The 20,207-nt window shown below is 46.1% G+C and overlaps 1 protein-coding gene across 1 annotated transcript in view; it reads left to right on the plus strand.

Annotated features, from left to right (window-relative positions):
• The first annotated feature begins 3,831 nt into the window (after positions 1-3,831).
• Positions 3,832-20,207, plus strand: part of LOC119027104 (insulin receptor substrate 2-B) — an 18,817-nt gene continuing 2,441 nt past the window's right edge. The window contains exons 1-2 of the mRNA XM_037111985.1: positions 3,832-8,498; positions 19,290-20,207. The exon at positions 19,290-20,207 is cut by the window's right edge and continues 2,441 nt beyond it. Coding sequence (XP_036967880.1) covers positions 4,250-8,498; positions 19,290-19,294 — 4,254 coding nt within the window. The 5' untranslated portion in view covers positions 3,832-4,249 and the 3' untranslated portion in view covers positions 19,295-20,207. The remainder of the gene's footprint in view (positions 8,499-19,289) is intronic.

Genomic DNA, 20,207 nt, shown 5'->3' on the forward strand with positions numbered 1-20,207 from the left:
ATTGTACTTAGTTACATTTCATCACTGCACATTTGAGCAGAAGTCGGCAGAATCGACTTCCTCCTGCGCGTCTGCAGACTCAGACGACTGTTCTGTTGGTCAATCACTGTCCGAGAGCACGTCAACCAAATAAATGACCCGGGGCGACGGGGCAACATTTGCATCATTAAGCCGACAAGCCGGTTGCTAGTTTGACTGACGCTGCTCACGCTCTGACACATGCAAACACCAAGCGCACACCGTCTCTCCAAAACGGCTGGAATCGGTGTCGAATTCTCTGGAAATCACCAGACATCAACCTGTTTTTCCGCAAAAGTCTCTGCGTGGCTCAATCACACCATTTATTTGGAAAACAGAGGTAATTTAAAACTCTCCAGAATTCAAGATTCTGAAGAAATTCAACTGTAAAAGCAGATCCAGACATGCTCCTCTGTTAATGTTACACATGAGGGTGAGAGGTTGTTTTGCTCAGTTTTCCTCACAGCAGCAGAGTCAAAGCCGGAGAGGAGGAGAGGTCGGGGGGGTTCGACGCGGATTCGACTGGTCTCGCGCCAGACGTTCAGAGGTTAGCAGAACCGGGCTTCCTTTGAAAAGCAGCTGATATCTCCCCAGGGAAGAGTTGGGTTGCCCTGTCGGCTTGACTGGTAGCTCGCCGTCATTGTGGGGACGGATCGGAGGCCGGTATTCCCGGCTGTCACAATGCTGTGCGGTTTTCTTTTCCATAACAAGAGGTTAAAGAGGTGAAAGAGTGAGAGAGAAGGGGGCTCGGGCAGTCAGAGAGCTTCAATAACACTGTTTTTATCTCTTGTGTCGATAAAGCTCATTAAATCATGGGATTCTTTGCAAAGTTTATCTTAAGAAACCTCACAAGTCCAGCGTATCGTCAGTCTAATTTTAAGGTTTTTAGCATATTAGAGTGTCAAGTAGATCGACATCGCAGAGGAAATGAGCTAGGGACATATTGAGCCAAGCCTAGCATAAAGATTGGTAGCAGAAAAAGACAAGACAGCTAAAAATATTCCTCCAGTCTATTCAGTTCACTTTGTTAACTTGCAAACTAGTTCAGTATACCTCAAAGAGTCACCTGGATTTTGTAAGGAGGGACGACATGCAGAAGTGTGGCAACTTCCTGTGTCTTCTAAGGTGCTGGGTGCACTTAGCCTAGCTTAAATAAACAGCCTAAACTTGCAAGCTAACATAATACTGGGACAAGTTGGGACAAATTATCATGTGTGTAGCTCAGCTAGGTAGCTAGTTAGCCATGTAGAAAAAAAATGGCATCTCCTTTCTTAATCATGCACTTGTCCACTGATTGTCTGTTTCTCGAGTCAGTGGAGAATGGTGGCTAGCTAGCATTTGAAGGCTTACAGCCTGATAATCTAACTAAAACATCATGTTAGTCGAGAGGCTGGGATGATGGAGATGTGTTAGCCTGCTAGCTTAGCAACAACAGAACTGGATTCTAGGACAACCATATTGTATGTGTTTAAGAACTACAGCTACTTTATCATTTTGGGGCAAATTTATACGTGCTGCTAGAGAGCTAGCTAGCTATGTAGCCCAGATGGATGGCATCCCCATTCTTAATCCATGGCCTGTCATGGGAAGTGAACAGCCAGAGACTGAACTGATATTTGACATCGACACTGACCTTTGAAAGAGAAGATAACAAAAACAAAGTCGAGCTGCTGAGAAACATGGTGTGATGCAATGAGAAGCTCAAGAACAGCTACTGAACTGACTTTGCGATGAGACTCTTCCAAAAAAAACTCATCCTTTAACTTCGTATAAGTTTACACAATTGTATAATATAATTATATACTCTATAATATAGAGGATAATGGATCAGGAATGGATTGAAATGACTGATTTTTACTGCTGTACGGTGACAGACTCGGAGGCACACTCAGACAGGTGGTCCTGCATATCCCCGCTGGTAAAACACGGCAGCGGCTCTGCCAGGCTGAAGGGTACGAGTCCCGGCGGGGCCAGCTGCACCACACATGATCCCACTCCTGATACTGAAAGGTGTTTGGGATAAAAGGCTCCAGCAAATTGTTGCATGCAAAGTGTAGTAGAGGCTCGGAAAGCCGAGCGTGGCATTCTCCGAGGCGCGCAAAGAACACAGATACGTCCCTCGGGCCGAGGGGGGAGTCCTCCTTAATGACTCCATCTAGGTTCCCATGGAAAACACAGCTGGGGCTTGAATCTCCAAGCTCTCTTAAGAAGTGTTTAGTGCCACATGTAGCTGCCCGAAAAAAACAAAAAAACAGAGCATAAAATCACTCGAGTGTGGTGTGCGGTCAATGCCGAGGACGGATCCAATCCGAAGTCGACACCTGTGCCAAAGCGGGGTTTGGTTTTAGATGGAAAAAAGGGTACAGGCCATGTTAGGTCACTCCGGCTGGCTTGACCCTCGCTGACACTGGGGTTGGCAAGCGCCCAAACTCACCAGTGGGTTCTCACATGACTGGAGCAGCTATGTGTTTTAGTAAACCTCAAGCTCCGGCAGGCGAGAGGTCCGACGTTTGGGGAGCTGTTAGTATCTCAGTGTTTGGGTTAAAGACCTAAAGACACAAAAAGAGGCTTTTTCTAAAGGTGGAAAAAAGAGAGAAAAGGGACAGTAAACACATAAAGTGTCAGGGAAAGAGGCAAAAAGAAACAGAAACACGTCGTAATCAAGTTATAATTCTGTGGTGTTTTTGTATTCTCATTTTCTGCACTTCAAAAAGGAAAACTGTGCATGTCTCTGCATTTATCTGACGACTAGAGCTACTTTTCACTTTGCAGAATAAGATGATAAATACAGGAATTTGCACAATATATGATACCTAGATGTGGCCTACGTCGACTACATTACATCGAGCTTGAAACGAACAAACAAAACTCTTGCAAAAACTCACTTTTACATTTTTCTCTCTCAGTCTGCTCTGTTTTAGTGAATCACATGTGAAAAATGTGATATTTGTAACATTTTAAGTGTTGCAAAAATGTGCAATAAGTGACAAACTATTACTGTTATTAGTGGAGCATTTATGAGTAAGCAGTGTGTTGCAGCTGGCAACATGTACAGCTAATTTGAACAGTTTAACAGTATTTTAATCAATTACAATGATTTTTTATTAGCTGCTCATACTGCAAAAATATTATTTAGCAGAGTAGCTTGTGTCTGTAATTAGGAATGAAGATTACAGTAAACAGTAAACCCTTTGATTGATTGACTGCTATTGATAATGCATTAAGCATTTATTGTTTAAAAAAAGCAACTAATACTCTGAGTGGCATTTGAGATGACTTTGTACTTTATATTATTTAACATAAAATGTACATTTAACTAAAAAATGTATCTATATGTAAATTACATATTATATAATTTAACATATATGTCTAAGTAAAAGGAAAATGTACTTCCAGATAATGATTTTATAATATAGCATATACATTTAAGTATAAAATGTATCACCTGATAATGATTTATAAAACAGAAATCCGAATAAGGTGTAAAATAATATCTTTAACTTGACCCAAGACTAAAATGTGCTCTCAGCGACAAGGGGAAGACTCTGGGTGGCTCTTTGCTCGTCTACAGGTCTGAGATCAGCCGGCAGAAGTCTCTAAACAGCGGCCGGCGATCCTAACAACTGTCTCTGGATCAGCCTTAAAAAGTCACCGCCTATTTTTAACTTCAATAAAACTCCCCGCGACGCGATTGGTCCGGGCTATTGACGCAAGGCACTAATATCCCACAGCGATTGGTTTGGACTCCTGTCAAGGAACGTCACTCAAAGTGACGGGCCAATCGGCGGCCGCGCTCGCGTCTTTGTTCCTCCCGTCAGGCCGGTGACGCAGAGGGTCATGTGTTGTTTGTGCTCTGGCCCGTAGAGATGTGTACAGGAGGAGAAGGGAACGGATTGCTAACCGAGCTAGCCGGATCCTCCCGATTATAGAAACAACTGCCGAACGTGGTCATGTTGCACACGGTGGGCTTCATTTCGTGAAGAAAAGCCCGCGTTGGAGCACGAGCACCCGCTGCTTTACCGGGCGAAGGGACTTGTTTTTTTGTTTGTTTTGTTTTTTTTTGTTAACGGAATAACGACGCCGGTCCGCGAGGAGGATTGCAAATCTGAGCCGCGCGAGTCAACGTTAGCTGGCCTAGCCGGACTCGGGAGCTCGTCTCCCAAAACAAGAATGGGGTCTAGGTCCACTCGGATTAGCTTGCTAGTAAAGTGACCTTTGATTGTGTTCTCTGATGGCAAATTTCACGAATTACCAGGAAGGCAAGGCAGCGATGTTGATGGTGGAGACGCAGCAGAGGGACGTGGGGACGAAATCCGCGGCCGCCACCGCGAACGGAGACGGCTCGGTCGGGGAACCCCCTTCCCCGTTAATTAATATCGGTGGCGGCGGCGGCGGAGGAGGAGGAGGCGGCTCTCGCTTCCATCAACATTTACCGCCCTCCAACCACCTCCACCATCAACAACACCTCAGCCACCACCACCCGCCAAAGGATCAACAACAACAGCAGCACCATCACTACCAGCTCGCCCCGCAGCAGCAGCAGCATCTTTCCGGAGAAAACCTCGCAGAGTCCCCGGGCAGGAAAGCCTCCTCCTCGTCTCTCAGCCAGGTACACGCCGCCGAGGACCCCGCCGCTTCTTCCTCCTCCTCCTCCGCCGCCGCCGCTAGCGGCAGCAGCAGCGGCAGCAGCAGCCATGTATACGCGGCTGTGAGCGTCGCTAACCCCTCGGACGTTGTGGATGATATACGCAAATGTGGCTACTTACGAAAGCAGAAACACGGACACAAGAGGTTCTTCGTGCTCCGGGCGGCCAGCCACCTCGGGCCGAGCCGCCTGGAGTACTACGACAGCGAGAAGAAATTCAGGAACAGCCTGCGCTCTGCTGCCGCGGCCGCCGCCAGCGGTGGAGCGGTCGCCCCTTCTCCCCCGAAAAGGGTTATTTACCTCTACCAATGCTTCACGGTAAACAAAAGGGCGGATTCCAAAAACAAACACCTCATTGCCCTTTATACTAAGGACGAGTACTTTGCCATTGTGGCCGAGAACGAGCAGGAGCAAGAGGACTGGTACGTGGCTGTCAGCGAGCTGATGAGCGAGGGCAAAAAAGGGCACTTGGATTCAGATGATCTGGATGATGGGTACGGTACAGTCACCCCCGGTACTGTGTTCAAAGAGGTGTGGCAGGTGAATGTGAAGCCTAAAGGACTAGGTCAAACTAAAAACCTCACAGGTGTTTACCGGCTTTGCCTCTCAACTAAAACCATTCACCTCGTTAAGCTGAACTCTGAAACCCCCTGTGTCAACCTCCAGCTGATGAATATCAGACGCTGCGGACACTCGGAAAGCTTTTTCTTCATCGAGGTGGGTCGCTCCTCCTCCATTGGGCCGGGAGAGATCTGGATGCAGGTGGATGATTCGGTCGTGGCCCAGAACATGCATGAAACCATCTTGGAGACGATGAAAGCCCTGAAGGCTTTTGCAGAGTTTCGGCCCAGGAGTAAGAGCCAGTCATCAGGCTCCAACCCTATGCCGTTCATCACAACACGGCGCCACCTGGGCAACCTGCCACCGAGCCAGACGGGACTGCAGCGGCGGTCGAGGACAGAGTCAGTTGTTGGCACGCCGCCGTCAAGTAAGAGCTCTGGGGCAAGTGGTTATCGCTTCAGGACATCCAGTGAGGGCGAGGGGACGATGAACCGGCCGTTCCGCTCAGCCACAGGAAGTCTGGTTCACCTTAACTCTGCACGTGCCCATCATGGCCGCCAGGAAGGCGGTGGCAGCGGCAGCGGAGGTGGCGTTGCCACAGGAAATGCTGGCACAAGCACCGGCAGCGGACGCTACGTCAGAGCCATCCCGGGGTCGGCGTCCACCTACCACGCCCGCTCTGCCTCGCTGCCAGTCTCCCACTTCCCCTCCACCACCAGCCCGGTGAGCGTCTCCTCCAGCAGCGGCCACGGCTCAGTCTCCGACACCCTCACCCGCCCATCAAGCGCCTCGATATGCGGCTCTCCATCTGACGGCGGCTTCAACTCGTCAGATGAGTACGGCTCCAGTCCTGGTGATTTCCGGTACTTCCGGGTGCGGAGTAACACGCCCGACTCCCTTGGCAACACGCCACCAATCAGAGAAGAGAACTGTCTAAATGATTACATGGCCATGGGCTGGAACCGGGAGGTGTTCGGCGCTGGTGGTGGCTCTGGAAACAACAGCGGAGGCGACACGCCACGAGATGAGAGCACGTCGACGACAGAGGATGAACGCTTGTCCACATCATCTTCATCATCACTGAGGAGGAGGACTCACTCTTTCTCCAGACCTGCCGGTGGTGCAACCGGCGGTTCTGGAGTGGCGGTTTACCAGAAAATGACCCAGACCAACTTCTCATTGGAAGAGGGGTCAGATATCGTGTTGCCATTCGGGAGTGGGCTGCTCCGCGGCGGTCCCTCATCCTCCTCTTCCTCCCTCCGCTCTGACTACAGCTCCTGCTCCGAGCACAGCCAGCAGAGCCGTCCCTCCACGCTCTCCCGGACAGAGGCCGGTGGCGAGCGCCCGCCCCTTTCCTCCTCCTCTGCCAAGGAAGACAGCGGCTACATGCCTATGATGTGTGGCGTAGCCGCGTCGCCACGGGATACTCCTCCCGACTACATGCCTATGCAACCCAGCTCTTACTCCCATCCCGTCTCCCACTCTCCTCAGTTTCACAGTCCAGCTTTAGGTCCCCGTTCAGCCCACCATCAGCCCCAGCTCCAGTCTCAATCCTCCACAGACTCCCATGGCTACATGATGATGCTCCCAGGGGGCAGTGGCAGCTCCCCGTCTCCTGGTCAGGCCTCCCCCAGCCCTCACAGTAGCTCCAGCACGGCAGGTGTCAGTGGGGGTGACAGCATAGCAGAGAGGCCAGAGAATGGAGAATATATGGACATGTCATACAGCAGCAGCGGGGGTCGCAAGCTCTCAAATGAAGGGAGCGGTGGGTATTACACCCCTGGCACACCCGAGAATACCCCCAAATCTTACAGCCCTTATTTCTCCCTCCCTCGCTCCTACAAGGCCCCCACCAGAGAGAGGGATGAGAAGGAGTATGGGGAGTATGTTCCCATGAGTTCTCCTGCCAAGCCAGTATATTCATCAGTTGCCACAGCTTCCATGTCAACCCCAGAGAAGAGGGCTGGAGGAGGAAGTAGCACCTCCACCCCTTCTCACCCACCACCGCCTTATGGAGCTCACCATACCACCGCAGCAATGGCTGATCGGCGCGTGGTGAGGCCCAACCGCCTCCCTTTAGGCCGAAGAAGTTTCCATGGCCCGCTGCGGGTTAGTGAGCCCTCCACAGCGTCTGCAGGCACCTCCACCTCAGTCCCTGCCACTGTCAGCTCATCTGAAGGGCCCTCCAGCCCTGGAGAGTATATCAACATTGAGTTCGGGGATCATTACCCCCACCAACAACAGCCCCCCGCCTACCCTCTCTCTGCCCAAGACGAAGCGCCTTCCCTGGGGTCCAGTGACCACCGTCGCTCCCCTCCCCAGCCCCAAACTCACCAGGACTATATGAGTGTGGAGGTTGGGGCAGACCAACAGGACAGCGCTGGGTGTCTGGGTAAAAACCAGTCCCCCAGACCCAGCCTTGTTGCCCCCTGGAACCCACCCAGCTATATCCGACCCCTGGCTAGCAATCCTGGGGCGCTGGCCTCCCCTGGAGTCCCTGCCGGAGGTCACTGGCGGTCAAAGGGGGATGACTACACGGACATGACCTTTAACCTCAGCAGAGGTGAGAGGACGCAAACGAGCCCCACCGCCATGCTGCAGCATCTCTGTGTGATGGAGGGTCATTACGGCCACGCTCCCCCCGCCTCCTCCTCATCCATTTCCCCTCCTCTCCCTCCGTCGAGCCCGGGCAGGGCGCCGACACAGCAGCTGGAACCTAAGGTGGTTCGGGCCGACCCTCAAGGCAGGAGGAGACACAGCTCTGAGACGTTCTCCTCCACCTCCTCCTCTAATTCAACTCCCTCTGGAGGAGGTCTCGGCTCCTCATCCTCAGCCACCCACCCCACGCTGGTCAACCCCACGGCCCCCAACGGATCTTACCTAACTGAGGGTCAGGCTTCCAGATGGTCCAGCTCAGCATCTTTTGACAGCGTGTGGGTGTCCTTGGAGGGTTCAGGGGACTCGCCTGCTCACCACGCTCCAGTAAGATCTCAAGAAATGGGCGCTTCAGGCTCATCCTCCTCCTCCTCCTCAGGGGCTGGAGCAGGTAGAATGTGCAGGAACATGTCTGTGGGCTACCAGAACGGCCTGAACTACATTGCCTTGGAGCTGAGGGAGGACGGGAGTAATATGGGAGCCGTGACGTCGGGAGCCGGTAGCAGCAACGGGAGCTCGGCGGCAGTGGCGGCGGCGGGGACGGTGCCTCTGCTGGAGAACGGAGCCTATGCCAGTATAGACTTCACCAAATCAGATGGAGTCACCACGACAACCAAGGGTGAGTCAACACACACGCCCAACGATGTCTGCCTCCTCTGACAGCTTGTTCGAAGGCTCTTCCCTACTTTCATACTCAAACATCAGTTGTTAAATCTTACATTCTGGAGTTTACACAGCCACAGCAGCCAGCCTACATAAAGAAAAACACAGTTTCTTGCTTTGTGCTATTGAGCTTTCATGTGTGAGTAAAAGAGAGCAAGTGTTGAGGATATTTTTTCCTCGCTGAAATCTAAAATAACCCTAAGTGCCGTATGCTATTATTAGTCGCATTATATCAATTTGCAGCTCCTCTAGTGAGTCTATTTTGGATCAGGTCTCTGTGATCTTGACAAGGCTGCGTTCAGGCGCTTTGAGCAGCCAGACGTTGTCTTTGAAGGCATCTGTCCAGGGAACTGAAGTCTGGGCTGTAACAGGAAGTGGCACCAATACGCGGTTCATCTTGAGGTCTGCGTATGTGTTGTGTGCAGGCAGACGGGTAGACAATTAGCTCGCTGAATGAACCGAGGTTTATCTGAGGTCAAGTGCGGACTGAATCACCCAAAAAAAGCACTGACTTCCTGTCTTTGTAGCCGGTGGTGTCTCTTTCTCTCTCTGTGCCTGTCTGTGCACGTGCCGCTGTTTTTCTTTGTGTCAGCATGTGTGCGCCGAGTGTACCAACGTGTGGGTGTTTGTGTGTTTCGCAGCCTTTTGTCTGCTGTTAGGCTGTCACTTGAGACACTTTTCTACATCTTTGAAAAAATATATTCGTGTGTACAAAACACGGCGGAGTGCAGTGCCAGCAGGAGCGGTTAGTATGATGGCAAAACACATTAAGGTGCAGTAATCTGGCAGTGGTTTACGCCGTTTGTTCCGGTGCTGGAAGTCCCTTAAACACTTGAATTTTTACGAGGTGTTTTCAAGGTTGGATTCTGGATTAAGTACATGAAACTGTAACTACATGGCTTTCATAAGACGTTGTTTTATAGTGGCTCAGTCAGATTGTAGCACTGCAATAAACAGCCCAAAAAAGTACAATTTACTTGTAATTTACCTTTACTCTTCCTCTCCACTACATTTATATGTAGTTACTCTGTAGGTTCAGATTCTTCACACATATGATGCACTGTATTAGAGCAAAAGTAGCACATTTTTAAATGAGTTTTACAAAAAACACAGAAAAATGATAATCATCTAGGTTAATCCCTGATACATATGTCTTTGCCACAGATCTAAATCACTTAGATCAACAAATCTGATTGACAAATCATCAAGTATGTAACCTATTCACTTGCTTTCAGTTATTACTCAAATCTTATTTTGACTGCAAGGGATACGCGTGACTAGAGGCTGCTTTGTCGATTGCTACCCTCGCCAAGGTTTAAACGTCAGAGAAATGAGTCGATTTAACATCCCCAGTGACAACTAAAGTTGTCCTGTGATGTACCAGAAATGTAGGAGATGACTCCCTAAATACTGTTGTCTTATTGATCGTACTGATAATGGACGTCATTGGACAGTTATGGCCTCCACGTCGTTCCTAATAACGGACACCTCATCGGGCATTATCGCTGACGCAGACTATATCTCATAATAGTATGTTGTTCCAGTAGTAGTACAGTAGGTGTACGTGATGTTTTTACACAGAGACGTTCTGACACAGCACGGCGCTCGGTTACTTAATGTTAAGTCCAGACGTGGACGTGTGCGTCAGCGCTGATGTTCGGTCTGCAGTCGGGGTCGTAGACGTGCTTGGGGGACGAAAAAAAAGAGTCGGTCTTTCACTTCCTCTTTGATCGTCTCCTCGTCTCTTTCACCCACTCGTCCTCTCTTATATTCATCTCCTCCCTGCTTTTCCCCCTCGCTTCCTCCCCGAATCACCGTTTTACTGTGTCGCTTCGTGTGTGTGTGTGCGCGCATGAGCATGAGTCAGGATTCTCTGCGAGCGCCGACTGACTCATTTGTTTATCGTGGTGCCGAGCGGAGATGAAAGAGCGTGTGTGTGTGTGTGTGTGTGTGTGGTAAATGTGTGCTCGCTCGCACAGGAGATCAACTGGCACTCAAAGCGCTCAAGCACATCCCATTGTGTGTGTTTGTGTTTGTCCGTCTGTCTGTGTGTACTTTTGTTTTTAGTCGCTGCCAGCAGGTTCATTAAGTGTGTGTGTGTGTGTGTGTGCTGATGCAGTTCAAGGCAACGTTCAGAAATGTTAATCCGTGCCCACACACACACACTCGCAGAGCGCGATCGGTCTTTGTGTGTGTGTCGGTGTGTTTACAGTTCATGCGTCTAGGTAGGTGTGCGCGTGTGTGTGTGTGTGTCTGTACGTGCTGAGTCATGGCAAGCAGGCCTTTGATGTGGCGTCGTAATTGCGGCGGCAGCGTGTCAAGGCACACAACGGGCCTGAGAGGAAACGCATCATCATCACTCAGGAATGCATTTCCTCTCAGCTGCAATGTTGAACTGATACAGGCACACCTGGATCCTTGACCCAGAGCGGAGGAGGGGAGGAGGGGGGAGAGATGCTCGGTCCAGCTGTCAGGGAGGTTCTGTGTGAAGTCATGAGACGCTGCTATAAATATTGAATAAAACACAGATTCGATGTGTTTACATCAGCTGTGGTTAAGGGATAGACGGACTTCCTGAGACTGGGGGTAGAAAAGATAATGTAAGCAATAATGGACTTCAGCTTTGAAGAGGTAAAATCAGATAAATTGAGGTGGACACTAAGGATTAGGAGCTGGAAACAAACGTTTAGATTGTTTTATAAATCACTTTGTAAGTGGTTTTATAGTCTGGGTGGTACCGGGATGCCTCAGGAGTGAGTCCTGACAACCTGGAAACCAGTTGGCATTTTTGGACATCTGGTTCCCTGTGACTGTAGTTAACACACATTTTAAGAGATTTTTACTGTGACATAAAATACATCCGCTAATACGCCACGTTTAAGTTATGAACGCTCAACATTTCTTCAGAAAAAGGGGCGGTTGCCATAATTATCTTGGTCATAATTAGTTCACAGAAACAACAATGTGTTTTATTTTAACAGCCTGACTTTAGTTGCTAACCCTTCTAACTCAAACTTTACAACTAGTTTAGCATAGTAAGGAGCTTACGGTCTCTTCTTCAGTCAGTTTACAGCCCAACATTAGCTTTTCACTTGTGCTGATTTCACTGACCCCTCAAAAATCACTGCTGTTTGTTTGATTGTGATTCATGGCTGAACAACATGTATAAGTATCATGAAAGAGCTTCTTTTCAAGTCTAATTTAAAGACTTGATGGCCTTTTTGTCAAGGGAGTCGGGGCAGTACTAACTTCCATGTTTGTGGAACACTAACCCGGAAGTTGGTATCGGCCTGGTTCCCCAAAACAAACCAGTCAAAATGAGTGTCCACGGTAATATTAATGATTCAAGGCAGATATTAATCATGGAGATGCCAAATTCAAAGTGTCAAAATTGGCTGATATTTCTTTTGTGTCACTGTGAATTGAATGTCTTTGTGTTTTGGGCAGTTTTTTGGGGCATCTAGTAACTGACAGATAGTCGCTGTATTAAAGACGTGTTGCTGTCAGGTGAGCTGCAGGTGGTTGTTGGTTTTAAACTGGTGGATGTTTAATGTTTTGTCTGTACAGACTCCAGCAGCGTTGGCGAGCACCGTGTCTCTACTCTCTCCGCCGCTGGCCTTTCTTATCATAAAGACAAGCAGACAGTGACTCAGACTGTGATGTCTGCTTTGTGTTTTTTTTCCCGTCAACACATGGCAACTTGTGTCGGTGCCAGAGCACTCTCTCAAGCTCTCATCACTCTCGCAGACCTGTTCTGTTCTCAGGGCGATAAAAGAGATTTCATGTGTGACGAACACCTCCGGTAATAAGATTCTCATACATGTCCAAACGGAGGATGAAGCTCCTTTTTGTTTTGTTTGGGTCTTACATTGTTATTGCAACATTTTAATCTCAGATTTAGGAAGATAATGTGTCGTAAGTGTTGCCTTTTCCTGGTTTTGCTTTCCAGTAAAATGTAGTTTTAAAGGGACTTACCACATTTTTCTACTGTTTCTTCTTCTTGTCTTCACCGACATGGTCAAAATATATATATTACTGATGACTGCATACCAATAAACATTGTGTATCGCCATATTACCTGAAAATACTGCAGTATTATTTCTACGGCATGTCCTCCAGCTGTAGTCTGAAGTCTACTTACTTTTTTATGTTGAAGTGCTTGTCTGGTTTGAGCTTCTGAAATGTAGAAGAAGATCTGATGCTTTTCTCTCTTCCAATCAGTTTGATTTTAATATTTCGGGGGGCTTATTGTGTGTTTTGGTAAGGCAAAATACAGAGCTTTAAGTCTAAATTTGATCTATTGACATTTTAAAGACAAAAAGATCATTAAGGAGGACTGCAATTAATGATTATTTTTTTATTATCAGGTAAATAGATTAATTTTTTAGTGTATAAAATGTCAAAAAATGTTGTTCTTGTCCAAAACCCAACGACTCTTCATTTACTGCCTTAACTGACAAAGAAAGGCAGCAAATAATCACATTTAAGAAGTTGGAACCAGCAAGCTTTTGACTGTGCGTGCTTGAAAAACTACGAGTCGTTGTTGCCGGTTGATTGTCTTTGGGTCGACTTATCGGTTAGTCGACTAATCGTGTCAGCTCTGGCTAACCATTGTATCACGGCAAATATCTCCAGTTTAAAAAGGCTTTAAAGGTTGTGAATGCAGGCTTATCTTTTAGGTAAAAAAAGATTAAAGCTTCTTTAACGTTTAAGCGGGTAAAGACAGGCGGATTATAGGAGCGAGCCCACCCTCAGTCTCTCGTGGTCAGGTGGATCTAAGCAGCCGGAGGGTTAACGCCGGGTCAGGGGAGGAAGTTGCACAGTTTAACGGTTCAGACGGGAGTTTCTTAAACGTTAGTGACAGCGGTGGGAACCTGCCCTTTTCCCCCCTCGGCCTCCCCCGTGTCCCGACCGAGGGGATATGTGGTAAAAGGTTAGGCAGAGTGTGAGGTGGGGGCGGTGGGGAGGGTAAAGATGTAGGAGAAGATGGTACGAGGCTGCCCTTTTCCTCTCTGGTTCCCACCTCCGTGGCCAGGCCCGTCTATATTTACAGGTCTATTTCCAGACTGACATGAATTTATGGGGCCGGTCCGAGGCATGCTCGTAACAGGACCCCCCCCCCCCCTCTTTTCGCTGTGTGTGTGTTGCATGTAGAGCTCCCTCTCTTAAATAGACTCGTATATATTCCCACAGATGTTAGAATTATTAACCATCATGTGTGCACACAAAGCAATTTTGATGCGAAGCAGCCATTCCGACTGTCGCCGCAGAGTATTTGCGGCTCTCTAAAAGCCTCGCGGACGTTGAGTTTTTTTTTTTTTTTCCTCCTGCGACGTGTCTGTTTAGCGAATAAATAATCTTAAAATAACCGATGAGCACCTTAATTCAAACCACTGACATGCTGGATGTGCCGTTAGCATGGGTGGGCCACACTGAGAAGCATGGGAATCTATAAACCGGGCAGTGTTGGTGTCCATTGAGCTAAACAGGGAATTGATCCCCTAACCCCGGACGTGTTGGCGCCAGCAGGGTTCCCATTGGTCAATGACTTCCTGGAGTGTTACAGAATTTAAGGAGGCGTTTCCCAGAGGGTCAGATTTCAGTTCAGTGATGCAGCGTGTCATCAGTTTTCTGCTTCTCGAGGAAGTTTGAGATATTTGGTGACATGGAAAATTAATCTGCAGCTATTCCGGATCATTTTAGTGATCTTACAAATCATTTTCCAAGCAACAATATCTCTTTTATCTCTCAATTGAGCTTTGAAATTGTTTGGATTTTGCAGATTTTCTTCATCTCATGTGATAGCAAACTTTTTTTGGGATTTAGACTGTTGTTGGACAAATTAAATCATTTGAATGCTTCAGAAGATTATGAATGTAAAAGTGTGATTTTTCAGACTATTAAATGATTAATCAAGACAAAAAAATAATCCACTGTGCAGGAACATATTGGAGAGTACAGAGTCTTAAAACTAAAGATTTTCTATGTTGGGAATATGCTTGATTTCTAATACACTCCTTGGTTTTCAAAATAATCTGGTATTTTATAGACACAAGTCAAAGTGTTTTTTAAGTTACTATTTAAGTACTTAAAAGTGCTTCAACTTTTCCTGTGAAAAGTTTTAAAAACCCTGAAAGAAAGTATCTCATATTAAGGTATCGGAATTAATTTTGTGGCAATAAATGTGCTTAAATCAAAAAGCAAGTGAAAGAGAAATTACATATGTTTACATGTATGTTTACTATATATTGTAGGTCAATCATTTATCAGCTGGACCAGTTATTAAATTGTATAATCAAAATTATTGTATGTATGTTTTCTTATGCAACAGCTGATAAACTAATAAAACAGATAAAATAATGATGCAGTCTGCAGAGTAACTAGAGACTTATCAAATACATGTAGTGGAATAAATGTACAATATTTGGTTTTTAGTTCCTCAAAAGTGTTGTATTTGAATGAATGTACCTTATTACATTATTTATCTAAATTATTTTCTTTATTTTTTGGTTCTGCATCTTAATTATGCAGCTTTTACAGATTTTCTTAAATTCATGTGGTAGTAAACTCATTGTTCAGTCATTTGAATAAAGGAAAAGGTAGAAAGCGTTAACAATTAAAAAGAACCTTCTTGGGTTTTTGATCAGCTCCTTCTGAGATTTAACGAAGTGAAACTCAAGTAGAGAAGTGAGTTTTTCCAAGTCGTGCAAATCAAATGAAGTCACCGAGCTCTTGGGGGCCGACGGGTTGTGCGCCTCACATCCTTCAGTGCTTACTGGAGGGGAAATGTTGTGTCTCATCGGTAATGAATGGACCTAAACACTGTCAGCAGTGCGGTCTGACCGCCGCACCAGTTTTTAGTTCCCCCCTCCTTCCTCAAGTGTCAATTTCACCAGTGGTCCTGAACGTTACTCAATCACAGAGGCTCCTGTTGCGCTCGAACACGCAGCAACTCTTGTTTCTTCTTCATGTTTCTCTCTTTCAACCTTTTTTTTAACCAGCTTTAACCTTTTTAATGGCAGCTTCCAGCGACCTTTTGATCCGCAGCTTGAACAAACTAAAACAAATCTAAAATAATTGCGTCGACCTTTTTTCTACTCCACTATTTGTTAAGATGTTTAGATTAAATCATAGACATTATATAACTTTATATTCGTCAAAGAAAATAATCCATAAATAAATCATCTATATCCACAAAAAAGCCCAACATATATAAACTTTTTCAAGCTCTTTACAATCATCGAATCAAATCTGGGAGCTGTTTTTCGACGGCCCGACTACATTTTTCGTCCCTCGATTTGCCCTCGTAAGGCCGCCGCCGCCCCAGCTGTCACGCGAAGCCTGTGTCAGGTCAACACGTTACGCTCTCTGTTCACTCCCATGATGCCTTTCATCTGTTGTCCCAGCTGGGTGAATGGGGTTTAGGGAGAGTGAGAGAGCGAGGGATGGGCGGCGGGTCGACGAGGGCATAGAGAGAGAGAGAGAGAGAGAGAGGGAGACGGTCACGGCTCTGAACACCTGCCTGTGTTGCAACGACACAACAAGCTGTTAGCTAATGCAGGTGTTTGGCGGACTTTGTTTTTATAACCCGATTTTGTGGCGAGTGTGTGTGTGTGTGTGTGTGTGTGTGTGTGTGTGTGTGTGTGTGTGTTTATTGAGGTCAGCTCGGGTCAGCCCGGCTCGTGTCCTCACAGCATTGTTTTGATCCGAGACCTCAGACGACTCTCTCTCTCTCTCTCTCTCTTTTTCTTTCTCTTTTTTAATGTTTATCTCCGTCTGTCTGGACATGTTTCCCTCCACCTGTTTTTAATGCAGCATATTCAACATATACGTGCAACGTGCGACTTTTCATCCACTTTGGTGCTTCAAAATAAAAGCTTCCAGAGTGATTCACCAATTGAAAGAACAAATATGAACTCATTTGGTTAAATTTCAATGATAGAAAACAATATACACCTTAAGTACGGCCTAAATTATTGTACATAATAGTCATTTTGCGGTAGTCATACACTGATAACATACCTCGCCCTGCATCATGACCAGTTCTTGAGCGTTTGTTTGGCCGTTTTTCTGATTCAAAGCCAATCTGATAACCTTAACGAGGGGAAAGGAGTTGGTTACTTTACTGAGAAGTTGGAGGTGTGCATCATGTCGGCTGCAGCTCCTCCTCTTCATTATAAAACTGCTCCTTCACGCACTTAGAATTGATCAACATATATATTTTATATTTCATTGCCATCATGTTTATTTCCTGTTTTTAACTATATTATTGGCACTTTTTTGTTTTGTCCTACTATGAACTTGTCAGCCAGCTGTGAAACACCTGGAACTTTACTAACCTGTACGAAAGGCCGTAAACTAATAAAGTTTGCTTGATTGATTGATTGAAAGGTGAGAACCGTAAAAAAAAATCAGAACGTGGAGGCTGATGTTGTCGAAGGCGCTCAGAACGGTTCCACCTGTTTTCTTTCAGGCGAAGACATGTTTTGCAACGTTGTGTTTCCACCCCCCCCTCGAGTAAATATTGAATTTAGTTTTTCGGTCTGAGTTTTATTTTGGCGGAGGACTTGTGTCTTTCTACAGAAGCGGGAGGTGTTGCTCCCTCTCTTCCCCCGCCTTGTTTGGGTTGCCAGGTCTGTTTGTGTGCTCTCCGTCCTCCCTCGGTTTCTGGAGTGTTTACAGAAGTCGTACACCTCTTTGTCTCCGGCTGTAATTTTGGTCGTGTTTCAGGCTGTTGCTCCTGTCCTCTGCGTGCTTTCCGTCGCTCCGTCCGTTCATCCATCCCTCCATCCCCGTGGCTAACAAACAGAGGAGCAGCATTCCAGCAGTGCCCCCTGTCAAAGCATCTGTATTGTGGCGTGCTGCTCACATTGTTGTGTCAGACAAAGCCTCGCTCTCAGTGGAATAACCCAGCTGGACGGCGGCCATCGCCAGGGTCATTTGGGGCCGCCGGGCCGCACCAAAACAGCCGACCTGACAGCCCCGGCTCTCCGGCCACGATAGCGGGCCAGGAAACAAACTTTTATATGTGTGTTTGTGTGTCTGCTGGCAGCGCGCTGGATCCAAAGTCCACCAGCCACGCTCACTTATTTACCAGACAAACACATTTTTTTATGATGCAGCAGGAAGTCTGAGCCATGATTTACATGCTAAACTCACCGCAGGAAGAAAAATACTTAATTTTTACTGATTATATAATCTGCAGTGGAATCTGTGGATCGTTCGCCTCATCACAGCCTCTTTTTATATCACTGCTGTGGTGAAGTTCGCTAAGAAACTGGGTGTTTTCTTGTGTGTATATCACAGTAAACAGATTCCTTGAACTGTGTTGTCATTTGTTTCTTCTCGAAAATATCAACAGATTTCCCCCGAAACACCCCCCTCACATTAAATCTGGGAGAAGTAAACTCTTGCGCTCCTCTGCAGAGAACCAGGCAGATTCCAGTCAGAATTAGTCAGCAGCACTTTGGCTCCAAAATGTCCAAAAACAACTAATATTGTGAGTCCAAAACCGCTGTCAGTGAACCAGCCACATTCCACGTTCCTTCTGTGTGGGTTTCTTCTTCTTCTTCTTTTTTTTTTTCCATCAGCCGCAGAAGCTGTCACTGAATTTTTTTTTTTTTGGTGTCTATGAAATATGAGAAAAACAGTGGAGCTGACTTCTTAAAATCCCTTTTTTTTTTTTTTAATCTGACCTGAAGTGACCTTATCCAAACATATTCATTGTATTATCACATAACATGACAAGAAAAACAGGAAATCATCACAGTGGAGGAGATAAAACTATTGAATGTTTAACATTTATGCTTGAAAGGTTTCTGTTATGTGAATTCAGCGATCGAAATAGCTGTCGATGTGTTTTTTCTGTCAGAACTTTGTGTACGTGGAGGGAAAGACTGACCTCCTAAACGTATCCTATCTCCTTAACTTATCCACTAAACTTAGCCAGACAGATGCAGTGTATCAGCAGTCAAACATTATTGATTAGGGGTGTTGATTTGGCACTTGTTCCACCACCACATCTGGATTTCTAAAGATCAACAGATCAGTTGTTTCATGCTCCAACGTCAGTTACAGTTTTGAAATCTGCCTTTTTTTTCTTTTTTTTTTCACAACCACAGCTTTACTTCAGCATGGTGTGTTGTTGCAGGTTAGGGGTGGACAAGTTCAAGTAATATTAACCACCAAAGTTAGGATTCAAGAGTTCAACGAAAAAAAAAATACCAGCCTTCAATGATTCAGCAACAACGGCCGAGACTCGATTAGAAATCGATGACTGGATTTGAAAGCCCGTGTTCGATCCTGACAACCGTATTATCAACTGATATTGGTTTAACTCAAATATCTCAACTTCTATTTTCACGTGTCGGGTCGTCTAACATGACAGTCAACATATCATCCATCAGATTTGTATTACAGTCACATGTTTGTTGTTCATGTGACAAAACCATGTCGTCATTTTGTAGTATGATAAGTTTTGTTTAAGGATGAGTTCACCTTGTTTGTTTTCCACTTCATCGCCCGGCATAAACCAAGTTATCCCCCTAAGATCTAAAAAAAATTGATTTGAAAAGCTGTGATTTAAACTCTTTTTACTGCATCTGCTAAGCTAAAAGCTAGCACCCCGTCTGACGTGTGTGAAAATGATGTTTTTTTGTCTATATTGGAAACACGCATCAACCCAGTAAACATTGTGTTTTAAGACGGCTCTCATATTTTTTGTTTTCTCTCTGATTTCCTCCCTCAGACTGAGCAACGTGACGACAGAGTTCTCCCACCTCCTCCTCCTCCTCCTCCTCGTCCTCCTCCTCCTCATCTCCCTGCTCGGGGCACTTGACTCTGCCTGTGACCTTTTGGCCTCTCCCCCCGCCGGCGACCTCTGACCTCTTAACACCCAGACTGAGAAGAAGCCGCTCCCTTCTGGATGCAGAAAAACAACAACAACAACAAGATCATCACCACAGATTACAGAAAACGCTTGCAGTTTTTTTTTTTTTTAAAACTTCTAAATGTATTTCATCTTTTATTTTTTTGTGTTTTATATGCATATCTTGTCTTGTTCTTTTTTTTTTTTCTTTAAATCATTTCCCCCTCTCACAATCGATGCTGCCGGTGTGCGCTGCTTTCAGTTTTTTACCCCCCATGTTTGACTGGGGTGTCAACAGAACTCTCGATGGTCTTATTATTATTATTATTATTATTATTATTATTATTATTATTATTATTATTATTATCCGATGGTTCTGCTTCTCCATAAAGTATTAAAAAAAAGGGAGGCTGGAATATAAGACAAGGCATTATGGTACAGACTTGGACACTTTTATGTTGAACTTAAAATATACATTTTTATTTTTTATTCTAATTTTTTTCCCCCCCATGTGTAATCCATCCTCAATACGGTACCGTACAGAACAGAGACAGCATTTATTTCATTTTTTATTTTCTGAACGAGTTACCCCCTTTAATGGTACGATCCATTTCAGAGTCGACAAGTGGCATTGCACGAGCACCGTGATTGTTCCCGTACTTTTTATAACATGGTACTGCGCCAGTATGGGGGTTTTATCCGTAAAAACCTTGAAGCATTACTCTCCTCATATCCTGTAGCACATATTATTTATTGGTCGCGATAGTAGTCCGGTACATTTCTGTGTTTTGTGGCGGT

The sequence above is a fragment of the Acanthopagrus latus genome, chromosome 10 (genome assembly GCF_904848185.1).
Source record: "Acanthopagrus latus isolate v.2019 chromosome 10, fAcaLat1.1, whole genome shotgun sequence".
Lineage (NCBI taxonomy): Eukaryota > Metazoa > Chordata > Actinopteri > Spariformes > Sparidae > Acanthopagrus > Acanthopagrus latus.